A 26,373-nucleotide genomic window follows, 5' to 3' on the forward strand; every position below is an offset into this window, starting at 1 on the left:
TACATGTAATGAAATTAATTGTACAGTAATGATCCGTGAATAACCTTCCATGTAATGTAACACAACGGCTGTAGCTGCTTTCTCTAGCTGTTGACATAATGTAGCTGTAATAAACTGTCGTGTGTGTTTACCGTTCCATCTCAGCTGGAATTATGTTTGACCAGAGTTTGAATGTGATGTGTTTGAATAACACATCAAGACTGATGTTGTGACTGTGTAATTGAATGTGCAGATCATCAACTTTCCATACCTATGCTATGCCTCACTACTGCTTTAAAAGTCTGCTGCATGTTAAGTGTTATGAATGGTTATGAACATTTTATTTCAGGTCCTTGAAAAGTCATAGAAAAGTTTTGAAATTTTATCTATGACAGTATGTGGGAACCCTGTTTGTCTGACTTGTCATTAAACATAAATATTTATCTAATGCAGCATTCATTATCTCCTCCTCATAGTTGCAGAAGCACAAGGATGATGACCTCTCAAGCTTGCTCAAGGTATGTAAAACTGCTTCATGCACAACTCACCAAAGTGCTGAACGTTACTATCAGCATCTGTTCAACCAGATGTTTATAGTAATGTCATTAACCCATGCTAACCCAATCACCCTCACATTATTATATACTCTTTAATAAATCACATTTGGCTATGCAAACACGCTTCTGACTAATTTCACTTAACCTGTTCAGAACATAAATTAGCCAAATTGGGATGTTTTATTTTGTGTTATTTTTTTCTGTCCATTCCAATGTTAATGCAGAAATGACCTAATAGTAAAAATGACAGTAACTGATTCTAACAAACCTTTTATTAAACAAAAAACATGTTTTTTTTTTTATTTTTCATGAATGGTTAACTTATATCAGTGAATAAAATGATGTTTGAAAACACATTGCACATATATATATATATATATATATATATATATATATATGTATACTATATTGTGTTGATTTGTCATCAACATATCCTCAGTTTCTGATGTTGAAAACAGCACATTGAAACCTGAGACTGATATTCTGTCTACAAAATCAATTGAATGCATTATGATAAAATATAATTTCCTGTTTTGTATTTGTTTTGTGGTGACACTCAGATCCACCGTCCATTCCAATGGGCGGATATTTATGAAAAAACCCTGAGTAAAAGCTATAAATCTTTCATATGATTTTTTGAAATGTATAAGTAATATAACATCTTATGTTAACATTTAACACAGTTTAAACACAAATTAAGTACTTTAACAATATGAAGAATAGATTAAAATGTGCCTTACTCTTCCTCCTTCGCTGCATTTCAATTGTCGTTCAACATGACTTCCCCTTAGTACTTGCCCTCGGGGGAATCCCCTGCTATCTTAAGTGTTGTTTCAATTGTCTGAAAAGCTAAAGTGAACTTGGTGAGATCGACCCTCGGAGGGCTGAGGGAGCAAGTGAACAATGATGGTCACTCTAAAGGTCTATATCATCCCCCAAATGCATTGCAGTTAGGCATTTGATGCAAGAAAATACATCCATGGTTAGGTGGCACTAAGGCATGTAAAAATTTGGTTGCACCACCAAAGACGGAGAAGATGATGAAACTGGAAAATAAATAAAATTTTCAGCTTTACTAATAGGTCTGTATGTATAGGCAGACATACAGGTCTATAGATTTACTCGTCTATCAGCAGATAGTTTCTCAAGAAATTCTCTGATAATTTGATATTTAACTATAAAAAATGCCATATAACTAATTGCACTTAATATTTACTTCAATTGTACTAATTTCCTCATTCAAATATTATCTGTAGACGCATGAAAATTTGCAGTTTTGCAAGATATATATAACCTGTAGCAACAATAATTATGACAATACAGATCGCAAACAGAAATTTCTAAATCAGAAACTGATGCAGCTAATTGCCAAGTGCCTGTCAATAAATTGCAATTATCCACAGAAGACACCTTCACCTCACAGAGAGCAGTCTGCAGATATCTGATGATTTGTAAAAAAAGAAAAGCAGCATAGCGCTAATCCCGTAACTAGCGGTTGATCCATGATAGTTGGGTTGAAAGTGAGTGGCCTCCGTGCAACGTAAGCTGTAACATAATACCAAGGGCTGAGTGTAAGTGAATGAGGGCAAGTGGAACTATGGATGAATTGGAGCGCTTGCCTCACAGTCTGCCATGCTTTTTAAGAAAGGGAGTGTGGCTCTACTGCAGGCCACTTCAGATAATGTGGAATACTGTGAGACATCCCATCAAACAAGTCTGTGCATTTGGGTGGAGTCAGTAATCATAGATCTAAACACCCTAGAAAATGTATGTCCATTGGAATGGATGAGGGATCTGAACGGGTTAATTAAGCTTGTAACACGCTGACAGACACAAAATCTATACAAGGGGAATTGTTTTATAAGACTGTTGCATGAAGTTTAGAGATAAAGTGTTGTTTATCAGTTCAGTGCCATCCCATGTCTGCTGTACTCAACACTGCATGCTTGTGGGTCATTAACTGGCTTGGTGGTTGCGTTTTGAACACTCAAAGGGGCCAGAGGAGCAGTTGTTGCTGTTCGGGGAAGTCTCTCCAGACATGCTCCGTGTCTCCTTTCTTCAGGATGAAGAGAGTACTGCACGCCGCTTGCCTCGTAAGAATTACGAAGCACCCGCCCCCATGGAGATGGACCCCCTCTTTGACATGGATGTTCTGATGTCAGAGTTTTCAGACACGTTGTTTTCTACGTTGGCCTCGCACCAGCCAATAGCCTGGCCCAATCCAAGGGAGATCGGTGAGGAAATCTTTAGTGTATGAAATCAGTGGAGACATCCTAATTACCTTTTTAGTTTATTCCTACTCACTCAGTGTGTGATTTAAAGGTCCAGTGTGTAGGATTTAGGGGCATCTATTGGCAGAAATGGAATATTATGTTCATAACTGTGTTTTCATTAGTTTATAATCACCTGAAAATAAGAATTGTTGTGTTTTTGTTACCTTAGAATGAGACTTTTATTTCTACATACAGAGCGGGTCCTTTTACACAGGGCCTGCCATGTTGTTTCTACAGTAGCCCAGATTGGACAAAAAAATCAAACACTGACTCCAGATAGGACCCTTCACGTTTTTACATTTTTGTTATGCTATCCTAATTCTTCTACATGCTTGGCACATGGGAGAAGTTTCAGTTCTGCAATCTCACCACTAGATGCCATTAAATCCTACACAATAGACCTTTAATAACTGATTTAATACTTTTATCTTTTGTTGGCTGTTTTCTCTACATTCAAGTTTGTTGAAGTCCCCCCCAGACATGTTTTAAAGTATGTAAAAATACTCTGCAACAAGTTGTTTTCATATAAAAAGTAAAAAAAAAGAAAATGAGCTGGAAGCAGATCTACTTTTTCTCCCTCATTGAGATATTCTGAATCTGGCCTCTGTCCTGCCCACCACTACTGCTTGCTATCGGTTTCGCTTTCTCCAGTGCTGTCACAGTGTTACTAGCACTAGGTTGACCAGGGAAAGAGCAGTGCGCATCAAGTTAGCCAAGGTCGACACTTGAGGGAGCGCCAGAGAGTTTCAGCCATGCATGTTTAAGCCTCAGTCAGACCCAGACTCAGATGAGTCAGCATCTTGTATTTATATTGTTTGTTAGCTTGTAGGCTAATTGTCAGTGGCTGATTTAGCATCAGTATGTATGAAAAATTCAATAATATCTGCTATAGAGGTTGCCTTGAGCACATTATCCCATGTAGACTGAGTCCTTTGCAATGGATAGCATTTGATTTCATCTCACGCCCCTTTGCGGCGTGCCGTCCCCCCTCTTTCCCACCTTTCTTGTCTATTTTTAACTGTCCTATTTTTAAAGGCAAAATTGCCCAAAACAATCTTTAAAATAAAATCATAACCTTTTTGGTAGATAGTGGAGGGAAGCTCCAGGCTGTATGTGTGCTGTCAAACCTTTACTATGCTAATGCAAACTCTGCTCTCTGGTCTTACAAGTCCACTCTGCCCTGGAGGTTTCCGATTTCTTTGCCGGTATAGTGTCGGACAGCAATTGACTTTCATGTAGTCACGTACCTTATCTACCTTGCCCAGGGTACGTTTGAATCTCAGATTTTGGGGAAGTGCACAGACATCACCCCCTTCTGAAGAGAAATGTGAATACGCCTCTGTAGTGACAAACCTTGCCCAGTTACAAGTCAGTTTAGTCAACATCAGATGTTTCAGGGGACATAAACATAAAAATGCATTTTTAAGTTGAGGGGGACTTTAACAAACTCTCTAAATTATGTTACATCTGTATGATTTCAACAATATGTTATCTATCTGTCAAAATACTGGCATGTCCTCCCTCTACTCTCCCTACCTCTGCCTCTTAAACCTCCACAGCTCATGCAGGGAACGCAGACATGATCCAACCAGGACTCATCCCTTTACAACCCAACCTAGACTTCATGGACTCCTTTGATCCACTGCAAGGTAGCAGTAAAGCACCAACCACAGCTGCAGTGCGCACACACACACTAATAGTGCACACTTTACAGGAATCAAGCGCACATGTTCTAGTAACTCTGCTAAAGCAGTTGGCTTAGCCTAACACAGAAAGTAGTGTGATTTTACTAACCTCTAGCTAACATAGAGACTCTTGTTCCAGACTTATTTCACAGCCTCCGTCAGCCCGCCTTCCCCTCTGTTTCACCCACTGCAACATCTGTCACCCCTCTACCCAGCAGCAGCTCTCAGTCACAGGTAAACACCAAGGTGCAGTCCCTAACACACACCACCATGATCAGAGTTTGTCCAAAATCTGTGTTTTTTTTCCTATCTTTAATTTTTGCTTTTATTTTGGGGGGGATCAGTTCACAGAGATTTCCACCACATCTTCTACCATATCTCTGTCTTAATGTATTTATACAAAAAAATCTATGTAACATAATAATATTACTAAACTTTAATTACATAGCACTTTTCATACACGACTGGCTGCTCAAACTGCTTAACAATAAATTTATATTCTTTTGAGAATCAGACACTCAAAACGTAGCTAAATGTTTTGCTTCTCTTTTGTGCTGTCATCCTTAAAGCTCAGCAGAGGTAATTTATTTAGCCTTATTCTCTGTTAGGTCTATAAATGCAGCTTTAGCGTAACTTTTTGTCCGACTTTTATCCACAAAAAGATAACAGTAACTGCATCTGAGCGCTGTACTAAGATTTGGCAGAATGTTAGTGTAGTTAAAGGGATAGTTCGAATCTTCTGAAGTGGGGTTGTATGAAGTATTTATCCATAGTCAGTGCATTACCTGCGGTAGATGTCAGTCACTACGCCCCCAGTTTGGAGAAGTCACACAGAAGCTAAGCAATGTGCTGCTGTGGATGGGGTTGGCAACAAAACACATCTTAGTCACCTAAAAAAAGTCCCTTCTAAAACAGTTGTACAGTTTTAGTGTATTTAGAGTATTTTCACTGCCTTATATCTGTCCATCTGACAGCCTGTTCCAACTGCTTCAGTTTCCGTGCTCTTATTAAAGTCACCAGACTGTTTTAAAATCCGAAGTTAAACAGTAACGCCAACAAGCTAACTGATCGAGGCAGCGGTTGACCAGCAGCTCCTGTGTTTGGCAATGTTAAGTCACTATGTTTTTTAAACGCAGTCTGGTTTTGAAGAGAACGATATAACAGAAATCAGTGTCTGATGGCAAGGTAAAGCAGTGACAGTATTCTAAATAAAGCATATACTTTAACCCATGAGATTTTTCTAGGTGCCTAAGATACATTTTGTCACTGACCCCCGTCCATAGCGGTACATTGCTTAGCTTACGTGTTGGACTCCAGTCTGCTTTTTCTTACTGGGCCGTGCCGACCGAAATATGCTGTAAGTAATACACTTGCTTAAGATAAGTACCTCATACAACCCCACTTGAGAAGATCAAAACTACCCCTTTTTGGGCATTAATGTTCATGGACAGGTTTTTAAGCAAGTAAAATGATCTTAAAATCTATTCTTTGATTCACTAGAAGTAAGTGGAGGGACTTAGAAAGGAGTGATGTAACCAGTTGAAACATTGACTCCACCTTCCTCTTCTCTCAATACTGAGCAGCCAGAAAAGTAATTAATTAGGGCTGTACCGAATACATTCAAAGTTTCTGTGGAGATTTTTGAAGGAAGCCTTGAATGTCCGTCCTCATACGTTATGATCTCATCACCCTTAAAATATTTTTTCTAATTAAGTGATTCATCAGATTAAATGAGTTAGTCTTTTTTTATTAATTCAACTTCCTTTAATGACTATAATTTGTTAGTTTCATCAATATTAACACATGTAGGCAGCAGGCTAATCCAGTAAGGGCAAAAAATAATGATGAAATAATAATGTGCTACAACAGGTATGTCAATAAAAAAACACAACATTTCAAATTAATTAATCTTTAACCTCGTTCTACAGTCATTGTTGGTATGACATTGATGACGTCTTGATGGGGCACCAAACAAATACAGATACCTAATATGATCTTTTCTTTGTGAACAGCTTTATTACTATAAAAGTGTTAGAGCCAGAATATATTTTTTGTTACTGAGGTTATATACATGTAATTATTTATGGTGCTTTTTGAGTGCAGCAAGCAGGAGAGCAAACCCTTTTTTGACCACAGTGAAAATGTTTTTTGAAAGGCTAAAGCAAACAAACGTGGATTGAAGCAGAATATGTTGTCGACTTTTGGACTCTTCAACACTCTGGAGTTATTGTAAATGAGTCAGAAACAGTCTCACGCAGCCACCACTGAAATTTAATTCTGCAAATAGTACAATAATACCAATAACATCCATGTAGCCTCATCCTAAACTGCAACTGTGCAGAAACATCGGGTTTAAACAGAATAAATAGAGATGCTTAGAGATTAGAGTGTGTAGTACGACGTACACTTCTCCTGTCTAATATGAATTTATGTGAGCTGCTTCTCTTCTGTTTCATATTGCACTAGAAGAAAGGACTTAAGTGTTTGTTCCCTTTTCCTTTGTCGTCCTTTGCCAGGCCCAGTTAATGCCCTCCCTGCTTACAACCAACCACATCTCCCCTCCTGGCCCCCTGCCCATCCCCTCTCCCATGGCCAGTCAAACCAGTCGAACAGCAAGTGGTGCTGCCTATGTACCAAACTACATGCCTCTGTTTCCTGGGCAGGTGGCGCCCAGTGATCAAGCCGTAGTACCCTCAGTCCCTCAGCCATTATCCCATGATCCTCTGGCGCAGTGCCTTTCAGGTCGGGACATGGCCTCAGTAGCACCCATGGTTCCCTCACCTTTGGATCACACCTCAGCACTGGACGAGACTGTAGCACCATCTGTGATTACACACACGGCCTCCTCTACTGTCACGCCGAGCGCCGCCGCCACCACCTTGAGCCACGCCTCAGAGTATTGCTCCATATCAACACAACCTCCACCTCCTCCTTCCCAGCTGCAGCCCTTGGCTCCATTACCTGCCACTCCCGTCCAGCACCCTCAGACTTTCGCCCTGCCTCGCCCCTTTCAGTCACCCAGTGCCAACAAAACCCACCCTGTGCAAAGGATTGCTAGCACCATCCCCTCGTCCCACCTAATCCTCACAGGTCTGTTGTTCCTGATCTCAAGATGTTAGCAATGCAATTTCTGAGGAACTGTGCATATAACATTGTTGATCTGTCAGTGGAGCTGTGTCACATTACCACAAGATAGTGCTCAAACCTTTCTTATTCGATCATACTGATTTTAAAACTATTTTTTGTTGACATGGCTGAGTCACTGTAGTTTATACTACTGATAATCACTGCCAGAGAAATGCCATACTGACATGCTGTTTACAATGTCCGAAACCTTAGTATGAAACCAGTTGTGTGTGAATTGCATACTGTTTCTGCTGAAATATCACAGAATGCAAACACTGGACACTACGCCAGCATAAATATCCCAGAATGCGGTACGACGTATCAGAAGAATGAGCACTTGAACATACATTTAGGTTACATACATTACCATCTTGATTTTGGTTTGGCTCGTGTCCCATTAACTCACCTGGAGGCAGCGGGGCTTATGACCTACACTGCAGCCAGCCACCAGGGGGAGATCGAGATGTTTTGGCTTCACTTCTGGGGAGCTATGTTGTCCTATTATAGAGTCTATTTTTGGCACCACAACACCTCGGCCGTGAGGGTGCCCCTTGCTTTTATTTTAATAGAAGACTTAAAAGCTTATCTTTGTAAAATTCAAGATATAAAGTGTCCAATTTTTGTCCTGAAACTTGCTCAGAAAGATGAATCCCGTCATGTTCACCACAGAGTGTATTTTATGCTTGGATAGAAAAGCCACAGAGGAAAAAGAGGCCCATGTATCAAAAATGGTAACGTATTTATGGTGTTCACATATAAATGCACGTAAAGTTAATACTGCAGTTCCTCACCGTCAGTGTTCTTTCTCTCAGCTCCTTTCCCAGGTAATGCTGGTGCATTGATTGTTACACCAACGCCTCTGAAAGCAGAGCATGTGGTCCATAACACTGGAGTGGTCATCGCTCCTCCTCAGCTTAGAGGGGTATGTTTTCATCTCGAGTCGCCAATAGAAAGTTACAAATCAGGAGCATTTACGTTTTATTGTTAAAGTTTTGATGTGTATAATTCCTAAATGTGAAATTTAAACTTTACTACTCTTAAAACTGTAACATCAGAACAATTATATTTTATTATTCTGCTTCATGATCTTGTACCTCTTTTTCATTCTTGTCTGTTGTTTCTTGTGTCATGTCTCTCACACTCCTGGATGTCACATTGTATCTCAGACAAAGAAGTCTCCAAAACCGATCGTCCCCAAAGAAAAGTCTTATTCTTCCAGCCTCAAAAATCAGAAAGCCTCCTCGAGTGTCGGTGAGACCTCACTAAACCCAAAAAGCACAACTTAACTTTAAAACCTCAACTTACACACGTTACAAGTTTTTTTTTGTTGTTGTTGTTGTTTTTCTTTCCAGTTCCCAGTCAGCCAGGATCAGGTCAAGGATCACCACGTGGGTTAGATCAAGTCCCTAGTCCGCAGTCACTGATCAGCAGCAGCAGCAGTACACCTCTGGTAAAGAATGAACAAAATCAGGTTTGTGTTTGGGCCGGGTTGGATTCCGACAAATGTTAAGAAATGTTGTTCAGCTTTTGCCTACTTCAAACGGGGCTTCAACCTGTTTTTGGTGAAAATGTAGTGTAAAAATCAATAAAGAATGTGGACCTGCTATAGGTGTTAGACTACTTTTATAGCCTTATAACATTTGTGTGACAGGGTTACAGTGTTTCAGCTGAACTGCTCAGGTTGGGCTCAGTTACTACTCTCTTGGACTTGGTTTGGGTTCAGACAGAAACTTGGACTCTAGTGTGTTTATGTTTCTAAAAGGGGATCTATTATGCTCATTTTGAGGTTTCTACCTGTATTTTAGATTTCTATTAGACATCTTTATCTGCTTTAATGGTCAAAAAACACTTAATTTTCCTCATACTGTCTGTGCTGGAAGGCCTGTATTCATGCTCTGTCTAAAAGGGTACGTTTTAGCGCCTGTCTCTTTACGCCCCACTCTTGGAAAAGCCCAGTCTGCTCTTATTAGTCAGCGTTTTGAGTGTCTTCGTATCTCAGCTCATCTGCACCATCATGGCAGCAGGGAAATGACTGTAACTGACAATAGCAGCACTCCTACCATGAAAGCTCACCAATAAAAGCTTCTAAACACAACCAGACATGTTCCAGCAAGAATATGATCCGAAATCAGGGCGAAATTGACGTCATTAACCAAGATCACATCATTTCCCAGATGTTAGCATGTAGTTTAGGGTTCCCACAACTTACGGTTAGATTAGTTTTTAAGATTTTTTTAATGCTACATGTAATTAGATTTAAGACCAATTTTACAATAACAAAATTGCAAAAATAAAAAATAAATCAACATGAATTACAGGGTTCAGGACACTTCTGCTCAAATGTTCATTTTAACATAAAACATGACTTTTTTGTCTCGTGGTGGAGACGAGACAAGAACAGAACTGGGAAATACCTGGTGTTTGTTGGTTTTGTATTTCTAAGGACTCATTGCAAGTGAACCCTGGTGTGGTTTGCTTACAGTGGGAAATGCAAATGGACTATCCAGCAAACCAAAGAGAGGAAGTGACGTAGAGCGCAGTGCATTTTGGGTAGAAAAAAAATGTCTCATGGGCAGACGTGGAGGAGTGAGGAGGTGCAGGCACTTATTGATATATGGTCAGAGGACTATTTATCGCAGTTGCTTGTGGCTACCCAAAATAGAGTTCCGTTTTCGGTCCTGGCCAATCAATGAGCCAATTTTTCTTATTCCTCGTGCTTTTTTTCTTCCTCGTCAGTGGTCTTTTCAGGCAATACCGCCCCCAAACGAGCAGCTATTGTAACTGCGTGACATTGTCCAGGCAGTTTGGTCCGCTATTAAAGGGCAGTGTGAAAGTGAACCGAACCAAATGAAGGTGTGAAATTTTTCAGCATTCCCCACCCAATCTAAACGAGTCCCCCGGACTATCCTGGTGTGAATGCACCCAAACTCTGTATGTGTGATTTCACTGCCTTGATTCCCATCGTGTCGTGTTTGAAAGACTTTTGAGAAAAATACGTCCAGCCTCGTAGGCATTGCTTGTTCTAGTTTCAACCATGCACCTAAATCTTGGTTAAATAGCCAGTTTTCATTAAATTTGCACTTTCACATGCCGTCCAGGGTACAGTGACAGTTGGCTAGCAGACAGTGGATCCTGGCTGGAAACAAAATATGAGTGTTTGTGGTTCCACTATCCTGATCTGAGTGACGTTAATGTGAGAAGCTTTTCTCAATTATTTTTAAGATTTTACAATGCAACGTTAGAAAAAAAAATCCATAAAATTCTACTTCTCATGTTTAAGCATTTTTAAGACTTTTGAAAGATTGATTTAGGACATTTCAACACCAATTAAGGCCTTATTCTTCGCTAATGAACTCAATGCCTTTGAAGACTTTCAAAGGATCTGTGGGAACCCTGGCCATGTAGCAGTGAGGGCTTCATAGTGTAAAGACTTGCCATAGCGTGCCTGTAGAAGATGACCATATAATGAAATCCGCCATGAGCTGACATTAGCTTGTCTCAAAAGTCGAAACATTGGAAACAGAGTGTTCAGACTGGTCTGAAGCCTCAGGTATTTGCTCACAGTGATTACTTCTACATATGTTTACCTCATTATTTGAAACTTTGGCCACATTTAATATGAACATCCAACGTTGTAACATTATATATGACAGAAAATAAGGACAAGCATAATAGGTCCCCTTTAACATGAATGGTTTTCTGGTGTGATCGCTACAATTAAGTGTGGATTTTATTATTTTGATGACATATCACAGGCCACCTAGGACAGGCTTGGGCAATCCTTGAATTTTTTTTAGTGGCAATGAAATGGCACATTGTGATAAAGCATGTAGATTGAAAGCCATAAATCCCAATGTTGAAAATGAATTCAGCTAGACTGGATTTGATGTATAATAATCCTGTTAGCCTGTTAGCATCAGTAGCATCTTTTCCTCTGTTGTTTGTGAAACAATCTCAGTAAGCATCTGTTTAATGTTCCCACTGCTGTTGTGTGACAGAGCCGGAGGATAACGTACATATCTGCTGAGCAAAAGAGACGATCAAACATAAACATTGGCTTTAAAACACTCTGCAACCTGGTTCCCACTCTGAAGTCACAGTCAAATGTGAGTCTGTGTGTCTTCATCAGACATCCAAAACAGATTCAGAACATCACTATTTTTGGTTATGTTTGTGTGCTTGTATAGTTCTAAATATTTAATTTGATTTCTCTTTTCCTACTATATTCATGAACTCTGTGCATTTAGATCAGTAATGCAGTCACACTGCAGAAGACGGTGGATCACATCGGGAAGCTCCAACAGGAGAGGCAGCAGATGCAGGAGGAGATCAAGAGATTACGAGAGGAGATAGAGGAGCTCAACACCTCCATTAAGTACGCCCAAACATTGTATATGCGTCACCCCTCTTCTGATATACAAATGTTGCACAGACGCACATTAACTCTCAGCTGTTTCTGTCTCTTGTGACTGCTTAACCACAGCTCGTGTCAGGAACAGCTGCCTGCGACAGGGGTGCCTGTCAGGCGGCAGCGCTTCAACCACATGCAAGAGAAGTTCAATGAATATGTGAAGAACCGCACCCTTCAGAACTGGAAGTTCTGGATTGTATCCTTTGATCAAGGAGCTCTTACACTGTTTGCTGCTCATTAATACAGGGTTCCTACGCAGTATGGGAAAATACAGAATTTGACTTGTGAGCCAAGCACAGTGTTTTTAATAGTGTTTGGAGCAGGCAGCCAGCGCAGCCAAAATAGTTACCATTGTAAGACAGAGTGCAGACCAGAGTGAGCTTGATGTCATCAATAGCAAGGCAAGAAGGATGGCGTGCAACTGATTTCACACTCATACGCAGAGCTGCTCTGAGCCACGGCATCACATCCTGTAAAACAGCTCTGCCCAGCAAGTGCCGTATAACTGAACCAAATCTGGACATTCGTGACAAAATTAGCTTGAAATAAAATGAAGCAGTATCTTTGATTTACATGTTAATACATGGCCAAAATTGTTCATTGAATAGCATAGCATGTTATTCATGTTATTCCACAGACCCAGTGAATAAACAAGGCCACACAGACGCTGTGAAAACTAGTTACCTTTTTCAACTCATTTTCAGCTCTTATTTATTAAAGAGACTAAAAAAATATGTGACAACAGTAATATACGCTGAACAAAAATATAAACGCAGCACTTTTGTTTTTGCTCCAATTTTTTAATGAGCTGAACTCAAAGATCTAAAACATTTTCTATACACACAAAAGACCATTTCCCTCAAATATTGTTCACAAATCTGTCTAAATCTGTGTTAGTGAGCACTTCTCCTTTGCCGAGATAATCTATCCCACCTCACAGGTGTGGCATATCAAGATGCTGATTAGACAGCATGATTATTGCACAGGTGTGCCTTAGGCTGGCCACAATAAAAGGCCACTCTAAAATGTTCAGTTTTATCACACAGCACAATGCCACAGATGTCGCAAGTTTTGAGGGAGCGTGCAATTGGCATGCTGACTGCAGGAATGTCCACCAGAGCTGTTGCCCGTGAATTGAATGTTCATTTCTCTACCATTAGCCGTCTCCAAAGGCGTTTCAGACAATTTGGCAGTACATCCAACCGGCCTCACAACCGCAGACCACGTGTAACCACACCAGCCCAGGACCTCCACATCCAGCATGTTCACCTCCAAACTGTCAGAAACCGTCTCAGGGAAGCTCATCTGCATGCTCATCGTCCTCATCGGGGTGTCGACCTGACTGCAGTTCATCATCGTACGGACTTGAGTGGGCAAATGCTCACATTCGATGGCGTCTGGCACGTTGGAGAGGTGTTCTCTTCACGGATGAATCCCGGTTTTCACTGTTCAGGGCAGATGGCAGACAGCGTGTGTGGCGTTGTGTGGGTGAGCGGTTTGCTGATGTCAGCGTTGTGGATCGAGTGGCCCATGGTGGCGGTGGGGTTATGGTATGGGCAGGCGTATGTTATGGACAACGAACACAGGGGCATTTTATTGATGGCATTTTGAATGCACAGAGATACCGTGATGAGATCCTGAGGCCCATTGTTGTGCCATTCATCCACGACCATCACCTCATGTTGCAGCATGATAATGCACGGCCCCATGTTGCAAGGATCTGTACACAATTCCTGGAAGCTGAAAACATCCCAGTTCTTGCATGGCCAGCATACTCACCGGACATGTCACCCACTGAGCATGTTTGGGATGCTCTGGATCGGCGTATACGACAGCGTGTTCCAGTTCCTGCCAGTATCCAGCAACTTCGCACAGCCATTGAAGAGGAGTGGACCAACATTCCACAGGCCACAATCAACAGCCTGATCAACTCTATGCGAAGGAGATGTGTTGCACTGCATGAGGCAAATGGTGGTCACACCAGATACTGACTGGTTTTCTGACCCCCCCTCCCCCCCACAATAAAGCAAAACTGCACATTTCAGAGTGGCCTTTTATTGTGGCCAGCCTAAGGCACACCTGTGCAATAATCATGTGGTCTAATCAGCATCTTGATATGCCACACCTATGAGGTGGGATGGATTATCTCGGCAAAGGAGAAGTGCTCACTAACACAGATTTAGACAGATTTGTGAACAGTATTTGAGGGAAATGGTCTTTTGTGTATATAGAAAATGTTTTAGATCTTTGAGTTCAGCTCATGAAAAATGGGAGCAAAAACAAAAAAGTGTTGCGTTTATATTTTTGTTCAGTGTATGACTATTTATTATGGAAAGTTAAAACAATATGAGCACTGGTTTTACCAGTTTGTTCACTTCCTCTTTGGGTAGAGATGTTTGACACTGGAACGTCGCACAACTTTCTGTGTAGGAGTTTTGCCCACAATGGGTAAATGCAGAATTTTTGATGGTTGGCTATTTGTAATCAGATGCCAGATATGGTGGGTATGAAAAATCTACTGATTAGTCTGGAAAGGTATGGAGTTTTCAAAATGGAAAATGTGTAGGATCCCTGCCAGTGTCACACAGTGTGTTGTAAGCATTTTGCTGTGATGTGGAGTGCAAACACCTCGGTCAGATGAAACTGATACATACCAGCATGATTACATCCTGTTTCATACACAGTAATGACTAGATTAGAAATTAGACATTACATAAGTGAAATATTTTACAATCTTTACATCACACTTGAGAAAAACAGAAGCTACTGATAGTCCAGGTTATATTGACAGACTTTAGTCAATGGCCAAAGCGCCCAGAGTACTTAAAGTGGTGATACAGACATTAACCCAAAATTCACTTTGGGGTTTAAACTGCCACACTGTTAAGTCACGCATTATCTTATCTACAAGGTGCAGTGGCGCTTCTTATAGGGTGACCATATTTTGATTTCCAAAAAAGAGGACACTCGGCCTGGCCACGAGATAGCCTACTTAAATGATACTCAGAGTTTACTCAAAGATGCCTTATAATTTTAATATATTTAAAGTTTATATGTATGGATAGAAAATTCAGTTATATTACAAAATAATATCTCTCAAAGACAGAAATTCAGATAGGCCCCTATAGATAGGGGACACATACACACGCTAGAGTGTGGCTACCCAATCCGAGCCCAACGGGTCCCGACCGTAGGCCTACTTGACAGGTCGGGCCGGGTTCAGTCAAAAATGTATAAATTGTATTCGGGCTCGGGTCGGATTCGGTCAGCTTTCAGTGAAAATGTAGTGTAAAAATAAATAAAATCCTATTGTCTGTCCTGTTTATTGTTTGGGCACTGTTATTTACATGACAACACCTGAACAGAACACAGACACACATTGGCTGTTTGTTTCTACCTCTCCCCTCGCTGGAAGCCTCGGACCTTCGGCCGCCCACCTCCGCCTTGATTAAACGCTGACAATAAAATAAAAGAGGGAGACAAGTTTTCCTATTTTATCTTATTTTGTTAAATTTCTCCCTCTCCCCTTGCTGGAAGCCTCGGACCTCCCGCCACCCGCTCCTGTCTCAAACACAGAGGTCTCCCTCTCTGCGGAGCACCACGGCGCACGCCTGGCCTGTTAAATAGCCTGTAACCATAACAACTGTGCGACACAAACTCTGTGCTTTAGTAATTAAATAATGTCGGGCTCGATTCGGTTTCGGACATAACAAAACAGAATGACTGTCTGCGGACAGTAGGACGCAGTCAAAGGTTTCATTGCTGAGTTGGATATGTAAAGCCTGTCCCTGCAGCTCTAAATCTAACAGCTTTCACTGTGGTTGTGATTCTTGCTCTCTTGCTCCCTGGAATATCTCAAACTGATCCGCTGTCAGCAAGTTCTGAAAAGAACCATTTGTCTTGTTTTGTAGATGCATTTCTGAAGAACAGAAGCGGTAGTGTCAAGCTCAGACACATCACATTTCCTGTGACTACGTCATAATGAAAGTAAACTTGTGTATTTCCAGTTAAATGCTTTTAATATGAAGCTGCAGCAGTAGGAAATGTTTGATCGTTACCCTCAACACCAAGTTCATAATACTGCAAAACTTTGATCAGTGGGCTACAGGCCTAAGCACCATTGTGTTACCACATTCAGAGATAGATAGGGACTTAACAGACATTTATTTTATTTATTTTTTTAAGATTGCTCGCTCTGTAGTATAATTGATCCTTGACCATCATCTATTCCAGTTCAGCATCATTATCAAGCCTCTCTTTGAGTCATTCAACGGGATGGTGTCCACTACAAGCAGAACGGAGCTGTGCCAGACCACATTGCAATGGCTCGAACGTCACTGCTCCCTTCCAGCACTCAGACCCAGTAAGTAAAGGAATATTTCTCAGATACATCCGGCACAGAAGATGCTGTATCTCACCAGCCCCCCTGCTCTATGGTTCCAACAGAAAGGATCAGTAGTTGTGGATCATTTGCAGCACTGCAGGGACTTCCTTCCAAGTGATGAGAGTCAGATCACCGCAGTGTGTAATTCAATTATCTGTCACTATCTCTGTTTGTTTCAAGCAGTCAACACGCAACCATGACATGACAGGAAACTTCACAGTGCATCTCATGTTTTTTAATGATGCATGAAATCACTCCATCGTTAATCTCATCAGCTGAAACTATGATGATGATGACACTTTTCAACAGTTTCTCAATACGCCTTTATTCCTGACTCAATCTGAATTTAGCAATGACACTTCGTGGCGCTTTCAATGGAAGGTGACGTCAAAAGATTCCTATCATTAAAGCCGTAGCTTGCTGGAGGCTGGGCCTGCGCCGCTGCGGAAAGCTGAAGAATTATGAAGGTTATCGCTCCAGCTTTTTACTCCATATAGTGGGGCTGCCCTTTCAAATTTAATTTTGCAGATCTCTTAAGAGCATCCTGCAGTCCAATCATCTGATGTAAGACCAATTTTGAAATTCCCCAAGTAATTGTCCTTTGCATGACACACAAGATTCTCATGCATCCTGGAAAACATGAGAATGTTTAATGCAGCACTCGAGAAAAAAGCCCTTTGTGTCCTGGTGGACAAAGTATTCTGATCCTTTACAGGAGTAAATGTGCAAATACCACAGTGTAGAAATTAGGCCTGAGCCAAATACTCAGATGAAACGAATATTGGGTACAGATAATGTACTTTTTATGAGTATCATATGTATCAGTGACCATACTTGTGATGAACAAAATCCTCATTTGGGTTGCTGTGTTCAGTTTCTTACTCTTGTGATCAAAAATGATCTGAAGCTCAAGTTTGAGGCTGTTCTGTTAATGGCTTTCTAATATATGATGAATATAGCAATTTCTGACCAACCCCTGTCAGTGATAGGCTTAAAATAACAACTTCTGGTTAAATCCCATATTGCGGCTTCCAGATGAGTTAAAAAATAGCCGATCTCAGATGCCGGGAGATATGATGAACTCACTGTCATTGGTTTAGTTTCACTCTCTGTTTAATACTATGAACTGATTGTCTTGACTTTCATGTTCAGAAAAATGAAGTCAAAAATCCCCAAACAAACACTACCCAAATAAACAGGCCTTTACAAAAACAGTTCAGATCAGTGGGGTATTAAACAACTTCATCAAAAAATACAAAACTAAGATTAACCAAACACACAGCGGTTAAAGACTGTAACCCTGTGGCACCTTCCACGCTCATTTCAACACACCTGCCTGTAATTAAAGGTTCCAGAGATGACAGGTCAGGTGATGCATTAGAGTGACTCAAAAAATAATAGGAAACTGGCAAGACATCTCTAACATCCCATAAATTTCTGTCTGAAGCTCCACCCACTTCAGTTTAAACCCTGCCCAATTAAAAAAAAATACAGATAATTCAGTTGATTGAGCTGATACCGATACAATGGTGTCCTCACTTATCCTGAGTAGAAATACTCTGTTACAAGTTAAAGCCCTGCATTCAAAATCTTGCTTTTGTAAAAACACAGAAGTATTAAAATATCAAAATAATACTTAAAGTAGCAAAAGTAAACACATAATGAAGATTTACCCATTTCAGAATAATAATAAACTGTCATATTATGTAATCCTAATTATTGATGCATTAATGTGTTCATCACTTTAATGTTGCAGACGATAAAGGTGGAGCTCATTTAAATGACTCTATGTACTGCTGGGTGGCTTAACCGATAATAATATATTACAACCTATTTGCAAATTTAGATTATTGGCACAAAATTTGAATAAACCACGTAACTAATAACCAAAGTGATCGAATAAATGTACTGCAGTAAAATATATAAATTATAGCTGCTGCGCAGCAATGGTCGGGGCCAGGCAATTTTAGGCAAAATTGGGCAATTCTGAGCAACACACACACTAAAAGGAAGTCATGTCACAACATAGAAGTTACATCATATAATTATGGCATGCCCTTCAAATTGTGGATGAGTGGCTGAAGTGATCAGACTCATAATATACAAAGGAAAGAAAAAACTCAAGAACAAGAAAGTAAGAATAACATTAACTGCTAGCAATTATGAACAAACTGGCCTGATCTAGCTTAAAGCTAAACATTATCCATGGTGACAAAGATGAAAACATTTTTTAAAATGTAAAGTAGCTATTGGATAGACTCTGCATATTGACTGATAGCTAAGCCAGATAAACAGGGAAAAGAGACGAGGGATAACAGGGAAAAGTGTTGATAAAGAGTATTTGTCTCTCCACAAAACTGCCTGGATCATAATTCTTTTAACCTTAGTAGTCTCTAATCCACATAGCATGATGCCTGAACATAGGACTTTCACATTAGAATGTCAGTTCTGCCTTAGCTGAGGCTTGAACTCACAAATTCTGAGACTGAGGTCCGTCTTCTATCTCACTGAGCTAATTGGCAAGTGACAGTTCATGTGTGGCTTCACAAATTGACTAAGCCAAGCATCAGGGTGCCAGACAGTAGCCATCCATGCCACGGAAAAGCAAATGTCAAAGTGAAAGTTCCAAAGCTGTAGCACATATGGTTGATTTGTTATGAATTTTCAAAATTTTGAAATTTAGAGGCTTGCTGTAGCGCCACCATCAGGACTATTGTCTTGTGTTTTCAGTTGAGGACATCTGGCATGGGACTGGACCTTTATGAAAAGTTTGGGTAGATTTCTCATGTGGAAATGTTGCACGAGCTGAGGCTTGAACTCACAATCTTCAACACCAAGAACCATCCTCTATCTCACTGAGCTAATTGGCAAACGGAAATGTCTAATGTAGCTTCACAAATTGACTAAGCCAGTCACCTGTGTGCAAGACAGCAGCTGTTAGTGTGTAAAGGCAGATTTCAAATGGCTGTCAAAAATTCAGTTATTAAGACAAAAATCCGAAAATACACACATTGCATCTAGACAGCATGGAGATGTGGGTAATTTGTTTTTAACAATGATTTATTGGCTCCATAAGTGAAAAACTGATGTTTAGAAATGCCATTTTTGCATTGTCTCCAATTGTTCACATGAAAGCGTAATTCAAAATGCTGTAAAAAAATTCAGTTTTTGAGATAAAATTCTGATATTTTCCAAACATCATCTACCATGACTCCAAAATTTTGTCCCTTTTTAATGAACATTGAAAATGTATTTAGCAAGAATTTGCAAGTATATGTTTACAATACCGTTTACAGTCAAACATTTTGATGCACTGTAGGCTCAGTTTTCGATAAATCAAAAATCTGTGTGGGTCGTTTGTGTAGGACAGTCTGAAGATGCTCTGTAGTAAGTTTGGTGTCAATTGAGCATAAATTGTGGGAGGAGATAGGTTTAATAAGTTTTACAGTTTTTGAAAAAAACAGAGTGATGGACTTCATAATTTGCAACAGGTTTAAATGTACAAAAGTTTCTTCAGTATTGGGGCTATATTTTGGTGAAAGTTGTTTTGAAATTTAGAGGCTTGTTGTAGCGCCACCATCAGGACTATTGGCCTGTTTTTGCAGCTGAGGCAATCTGGCATGGGACTGGACCTTTGTGCAAAGTTTGATGATTTTTCGCGCATGGGAAGTAGGATTTCCTCGGAAGAAGAAGAAAGAAGAAGAAGAACATGCAGGATAACAGTAGGGTCCTGGCAGCTTAGGCTGCCCAGCCCCTAATTATATATTATTATATAATATTCATCTCAGAGGACTTTTTTTTTGGCAACATTTTAGATATTTGAACCATAAATAGATGCAGAAAAGGCAAAAACTGGTGCATAAAAAATTACCCAGAATGTGGGACATTGTTTGATGTCTGGGGGGGTCACCAAATTTTGAAACAAATCTCTAAAAAGTAAATTTTTCATGAGCTCAGATAGACAGCCCGATGCTGCAGGGTCTTTAAATTCATTTTAAGAAGTAGGATGATTTTCTCAACTCATAAAGGAACACTTCATCCTTCAGTTTATTGCAAACATTCAAATTTGAAGTCACCAAATTTGGAGATATGTGGTTTTTACCATACAGGAAGGATATGAAGAAACGTCGGCTTTGAAAAAAATTTGTGTGCTAAAGCTGTTAGGCATGAGCAGTTAAGTAAAAAGTACAAAATTTGCTTGTTAGATGTAGTGAATTAAAAGTATAATGTAGCATAAAGTGGAAATAGTCAAGTAAATTATAAGCACTTGAGATGTACTGATGTACTGATTCCACCACTGTTTCACAGTCAGGTTGTGGTTATTAAAATGTGGTTTCCTGTTTTTCAGTGGTGCTGAGCACCCTTCGCCAGCTGAGCACAACCACGTCCATTCTTAGCGATCCGTCCCTGTTGCCTGAAGAAGCCATCCAGGCCGTCACACACGCAGAAGTGTAGCCTCGTGCTCAGAGGAGGTGAGGCGACCCCAACACCACGTGAACCTTTTAACAGCAATCATCGAAATGACATATCACTAGTTTACCTTTGATTGCCATTCAGCGAGGTCACCACGTCTTCCACGGATCTACGGCTTCCCTTTAAGTTAAATGAAATGATAAACGCAAGCTGGCTCACCTTTACCCCGCATGTACAACGGTCATACATTTGTCCTGCTGTACATTCTTGGGAATGACGCACACGTGTTTGACTTTACATTTATAACAATTGTGCAAAAAATGGCTTTTATCATATTATATTTGAATGACAGCAACTACTACTATCATCACCTGCTTCAGGTGACGAGCCTTAGATAGTTAATTGGAAGGTGGTACTGATTGTTTGCTTTTTGAACAACAACATATATTTAAATGACTTTTATAATGTAAAAACACAACATTGTGTCAAAAAGGGAAATACCGAGTGACTGTTCATTTTGTGTTCTCTCTCAGTTGTACAAATCATTTGGATAGGAGGCTTTTCTTAGGAGCAGATGAGATGAATGTGGGATTTTTTTAGGGACTAGCTGGCAGTGTAGTTTGTTTTTGGAGGCTCTGAAACTTCACAGAAAGGCTTCTCATCAGAGCATAGAGGACGGCCTGAAACATGGCGAAGGTGATCACTTGTGGGCATGTCTGTGTTTAAAGGAATACTTCACTCACAAAATGACCATTTCTGTGTCAGTTAAAGCCTCTGCACACTGAGTCCGTTTTCCTCTGAAGCATTTTTTTAATACGTCATCTGAAAAAAATCGTTACGCACACTGATTCTGATGTGTTTTATTGTTCTATTCATTGTGAAAATTTGCAATACATGCCTCTCTCCACTCTCTACCTATCTGGCTGTCACCACTTCTTCTCTGTCTACATTTGGCACCGCAGCTGCATGAAGAGACTGAGCTGTCCTCCCTTTTTCCATATTCTGTGTGTGGTCCACATCTTCCTCCTCTTCACCATCATCCACCTGAATATTACTGTCTGACCTGTTGAATGTGAGCTATCCGAGTCCTGAAATGATTCTGTGTGCGCCCTGTTCTGCTGTCTTGTCGTGGCTGTGTCCCATTTGTCTTCACTGATTCTTGGTCAAATTTTAACGATGAACGAAAGTTTCGGACTCAGTGTGCAAACGTGATTGACTCAACGTGAAGTCGTATTTATTTTTAGACGTGCGACAATTGCAGATGAAAAAAAGCAGATTTTTTTTCTGTCTTGCACGTCTCAACGATAAACAGCGAACATATTGATTTGTCGATTAATGGGGACCACGTTGAACACCTGCAAAACAATATCAAAACATCTGTTCACAAACTCTCACATAACTCGTGCAGTATAATCCAAGTCTCATTTGTTCAGTAAAATGCTCAGCACCTTCTAAACACACGCATTTTGATGAAACCCTTACTATTTAAAATTTAACTAATAGTGAAACGTATCTATTCTCCTGACAAAACCAGACTCCAATATGAAGAATGAATGTTTTTATTTTTTAGTAAAAATTCATGTGTTTTGGAAGGAATGACCATACAACTGGACAAATGAGACTTGGATTATACTGCAGGAGTTGTGTGAGAGTTTGTGAACAGATGTGCTGTCGTTAAATGTGCTCCCCTGTCAACATGTTCTCTGTTTTCTGAGGAGGCTCTTAACAAATTCAAGATAACACAGCAAAACTGATTCATATCCAAATGGTCATTTTGTGAGTGAAGTATTCCTTTAAAGGTCCAGGTTGTAGGATTTAGGGGCATATATTGGCGGATATGCAACAAAATATAATAAATAAATATGTTGTCTTTACTGAAAATAAGAATCGCTGTGTTTCTTTTACCTTAGAATGAGCCGTTTATATCTACACATGGAGCAGGTCCTCTTCTACAGAGTCTGCTGTGTTGCACCGCCATGTTTCTACTGTAGCCCAAAATTGACAAACTAAACATTGAAGTTTTTCATGTAAGCATGCTTTATTCAGTGTTTTAACCGGTTTAAATCACAAGGTCCACTTGTTTTGGAGAGGAGACCTCTGCGTATAATTCGGTTCCCAGTAAAAACCTCCTGAACAATGATAACTGTAGGAGTTCAAACCATAATGTCACGTTTGACACTGCAGAAAGTTTCAAGTGGTTTCAATCTGCTGTCCTCACAGCTAGATGCCACTAAATCCTACACACTGCTTCTTTAATTAGTAAAAGGCAACTGAGAGCTTTATCGTCTTTTCCATCCCTCATTTACTCAGGTGAATGTTATCTTGCCAGTTGACCATAGTAGTGTCTTGGTGGGGTTTTTTCATCCATGCTGAACCTTCATATTTTGCTTGCTCTGCCCATTTCCAGTGAGTTCATCTGCAAGTTGTACAAGAAATCCCATCATTTTATATGTTAAACACATGGGTTTCTACTGGGCAGGTCACAGCATAATGGAGCAATATTACTTACAGCCCTCATAGGGAGCATAACTAAAATAGCAGTACACATTATATTCACATGTACAGTGTTACAAGAGCAAAGCTTAGCTGTAGGGGTCTTTTCTGTTCTTTGTCACTCAGGGCTGGGCTGGTCAGTGAAATTATTTTCCATTTTGCTATGAACAAATTGATTCAGGGTCTTTCTCAGCAGGAAACATGTCTGCACAAGGGTAAAGGTTACATCACATGGTTTGATTTTGTCCTGCTCATAGTTACACTCATTTATAAGGTGTGTTAATGACAGACGCAGGAGGAAACAGTCTGTCCTGTGAAATGACGCAGCACATTCAAACAGTCCAAAAGCCATATGAACGATTCATTTACCCATCCATTCAGTAAATGTTTTTTTGTGTAACTGACATCATATTTGACAGAGCGCTCTGTCGACTGCTTGAGAATTAGACACTGTGCAGATTTGATCGGCATGCCTGACGTACTTCAGCCTGAAGGTCAAATTAAGTGCCCTTACTTGTGATCTTTGCAGGCTGATTAGTCTTTTTTTAAATTTTGTGGTTCAGCACTCCTCAGGCAGACATTGATTTTGTGATTGTGTCTTTATTTCCTGCAGAACAACTGTGTTTACGCTGAGTTTTATGGTAGCGAATGATGCCACTGATCGTTCTTATCTGATGAATGTGCAGCTTTTTGTGTGTTTTATTGTGGATTGCAGATGTCTTTAAATGGCTGGTTTTACTTTGTTTTTTTACATCATAAAAAAAAAAAATAGCTGTTGATGTAGAGGCTGCTCAATTTACAGTAAGACGAGAAAAGCAGTCATTAAGATTCAACACAGGCCCATTTACTTTTGACAGTAAAGACCCAATGTTCCACCACAGCTTGACATTTTTGTGGATTTTTTTTTGGGTTGTTTTGTTTTTTCAATCATCCTCTCATTTTAAAATGTTTGTCATACCAGGTTGGGTTTCCAACTTCTGCTTGCTGTTTTTGTGAGGGGGTTTTGTACCTGATGATGTACAGTATATCATTGCAGATTGGATCTGCCCACGTTGGTTCTCCCCAAATTTGGTGTTGTATTTCATTTGCTTTAAGAAGTTAAGATATTTTCTATGTGCTGCATCTGAGTGTCTGTTTTGTTTGTTTGTTGTTCTTTTCCAAATGTCTTCATGCAACATGTTTTTAAGATGCCTTAAACAATTCTGAATCACAATAAAAGCAACAAAAATAAAAATCTTGACTTGCTTTATTGTCAATAAAGGTCACTTTGTCTAGAATAAATATTACTTGGTCATCAGATACTAATAGCCTAATAAGAAGATAGAACTTTCTCATACATAGAAAACTGGATTACAAAAATTACTTTCAATAATGTGTAAAATAAATAAATACAATATTTAAGCTACGCAGTCAAAATCCCAAAGTTGTGCTGCTGAGCCGCTGCTGCAAATGCTCCAGCAGACATTTAACATACACAAAACTATCCATTTCCTGCTCAAAGGCAGGCAGCTTGCAGTCCCGATTGTCTGTGCTGTTGCTCGTCAGCCGCTCCACATCCTGACTGTACTGGCTGGCTGTCACCAGCTCATGTGACACGTCCGTGGTCAGGTTAGACATCTTCATCATGTAGCAGCGGAAGAGGGAGAGGTGTTTAGCAGTGAGGGGCTCAGACCCACCCAGCTCCAAGGTGTTTAGGGAGTGGCAGGAAGTGCTCAAGGGAAGCACTCCAGGTTCAGCCTGCAGGAGATGGGCTTGGTTAGTAGATGTCTATCAGTGAGTAGGACCAATACTCAGGGATGTAGAGGTAAGTAAATAAATTTACTAAAGTGATGCTCTTAGTGTGATTAAAACAGAATTAAACCATGGATGGATTACTATAGGGGTCTACTGGGCACAGGCCCAGGGACCCAAAGTGTCAGTGCCCCCCTGTCCTGCAAAATGTCACTGAAATAAACGTACTGACCAGGAAGAGACTCAAAAAGACAACAAAGAGATGAAAGGGAACTGCCAAGAGACACAAATTTACTACAAAAATGGACAGAAATACCACAGAAAGACACAAAATGACCAGAAACAAAATGACCTCAAAGAGACATAAAAACCACAAGACGACACAAAATAACTAGGGAGAGATGGATATTACAAAAGAGACACAAAATGACCCAAAAAGACACAAAATTACCTCAAAGAGAGACAAAACTATCACAAGAAGACACAAAATTACTACGGAGACATAAATGACAAAAAAAATAGATAAATGACCTCAGAGGCACAAAATGACAAGAGACATAAGAAAAACCACAAGACACAGAATGACTATGGAGAGACACAAATGACAAAAAAGACACAAAAAGACAACAAGAAGACAAAATGACCTTAAAAAGATACAAAAACACTACGAAGAGACCAAATGACAGAGACACAAAATGGCAAAAACAAGATACAATGTTTTGACGAGTAAAAAAAATCAATTGAGGAGTAAAAAACTTACTAGGGCTCCCAGAGCGGTCCGTATCTCCTTCTGCATCAGCTCGATAGTGTTGTTCAGGGCCTGGGCTGTTGTTTTAACAGGTCCACAGGCTGCTTGTGCAATGAGCAGCAAGATGATGACTGTCACATGAAAGCGCACACAGTGGACATGGATTAGATTTGAATGCACACAGAGAGAGAGAGAGACAGAGAGGAGGAGGGGGCTGATCTGATCTGCAGTCACTACAGAGTTTCAGTGTTGCATAACTTTGTCCGCAGAAGTTGAACTTGTAGCCCTGCCTGGTTTAAAGATAGACACTGCGGGACTGTGAGCCCCGCACCTCAAGATGCTTACCTGCACGACAATCCATGACAGCAGGAGGAGGCTTTAGTTGGCAGCAGGCTCTCTGATGTGATACTTTCTCTGATCCATCTTTCCAAGCATGGTCACTTTTATTGGGACTCCTTAGATAAGGATCAACATGTTAACATTTTCCCCTGCGTGTTTCTACACGGCTGTCACAGAAAATACTCATACAAGCTCAGCATTCAGTTTTACTTACTGGGGGTTCCCTCCATGGGA

General features: G+C 40.2%; 1 protein-coding gene and 1 long non-coding RNA gene across 2 annotated transcripts in view; one reads left to right on the top strand and one right to left on the bottom strand.

Annotated features, from left to right (window-relative positions):
- The window catches only part of mlxip (MLX interacting protein), a 34,742-nt gene extending 10,176 nt beyond the window's left edge, over window positions 1–24,566 (top strand). Inside the window, exons 5-17 of the mRNA XM_033619301.2 lie at window positions 456–497; window positions 2,530–2,770; window positions 4,369–4,458; window positions 4,634–4,728; window positions 7,011–7,584; window positions 8,433–8,542; window positions 8,787–8,871; window positions 8,973–9,091; window positions 11,619–11,726; window positions 11,868–11,995; window positions 12,104–12,227; window positions 16,265–16,394; window positions 20,764–24,566. Of these exons, the coding sequence (XP_033475192.1) occupies window positions 456–497; window positions 2,530–2,770; window positions 4,369–4,458; window positions 4,634–4,728; window positions 7,011–7,584; window positions 8,433–8,542; window positions 8,787–8,871; window positions 8,973–9,091; window positions 11,619–11,726; window positions 11,868–11,995; window positions 12,104–12,227; window positions 16,265–16,394; window positions 20,764–20,870 (1,953 nt within the window). The 3' untranslated portion in view covers window positions 20,871–24,566. The remainder of the gene's footprint in view (window positions 1–455; window positions 498–2,529; window positions 2,771–4,368; window positions 4,459–4,633; window positions 4,729–7,010; window positions 7,585–8,432; window positions 8,543–8,786; window positions 8,872–8,972; window positions 9,092–11,618; window positions 11,727–11,867; window positions 11,996–12,103; window positions 12,228–16,264; window positions 16,395–20,763) is intronic.
- LOC144464275 (uncharacterized) lies at window positions 24,550–25,939 on the bottom strand. Its single transcript, XR_013492031.1, has 2 exons — window positions 25,813–25,939; window positions 24,550–25,058 (listed from the first exon to the last, which is right to left on the bottom strand). It is a non-coding gene; the product is annotated as an uncharacterized LOC144464275 (long non-coding RNA).
- Between the last annotated feature and the right edge of the window lie 434 nt (window positions 25,940–26,373).

The sequence above is a fragment of the Epinephelus lanceolatus genome, chromosome 9 (assembly GCF_041903045.1).
Source record: "Epinephelus lanceolatus isolate andai-2023 chromosome 9, ASM4190304v1, whole genome shotgun sequence".
Classification (NCBI taxonomy): domain Eukaryota; kingdom Metazoa; phylum Chordata; class Actinopteri; order Perciformes; family Serranidae; genus Epinephelus; species Epinephelus lanceolatus.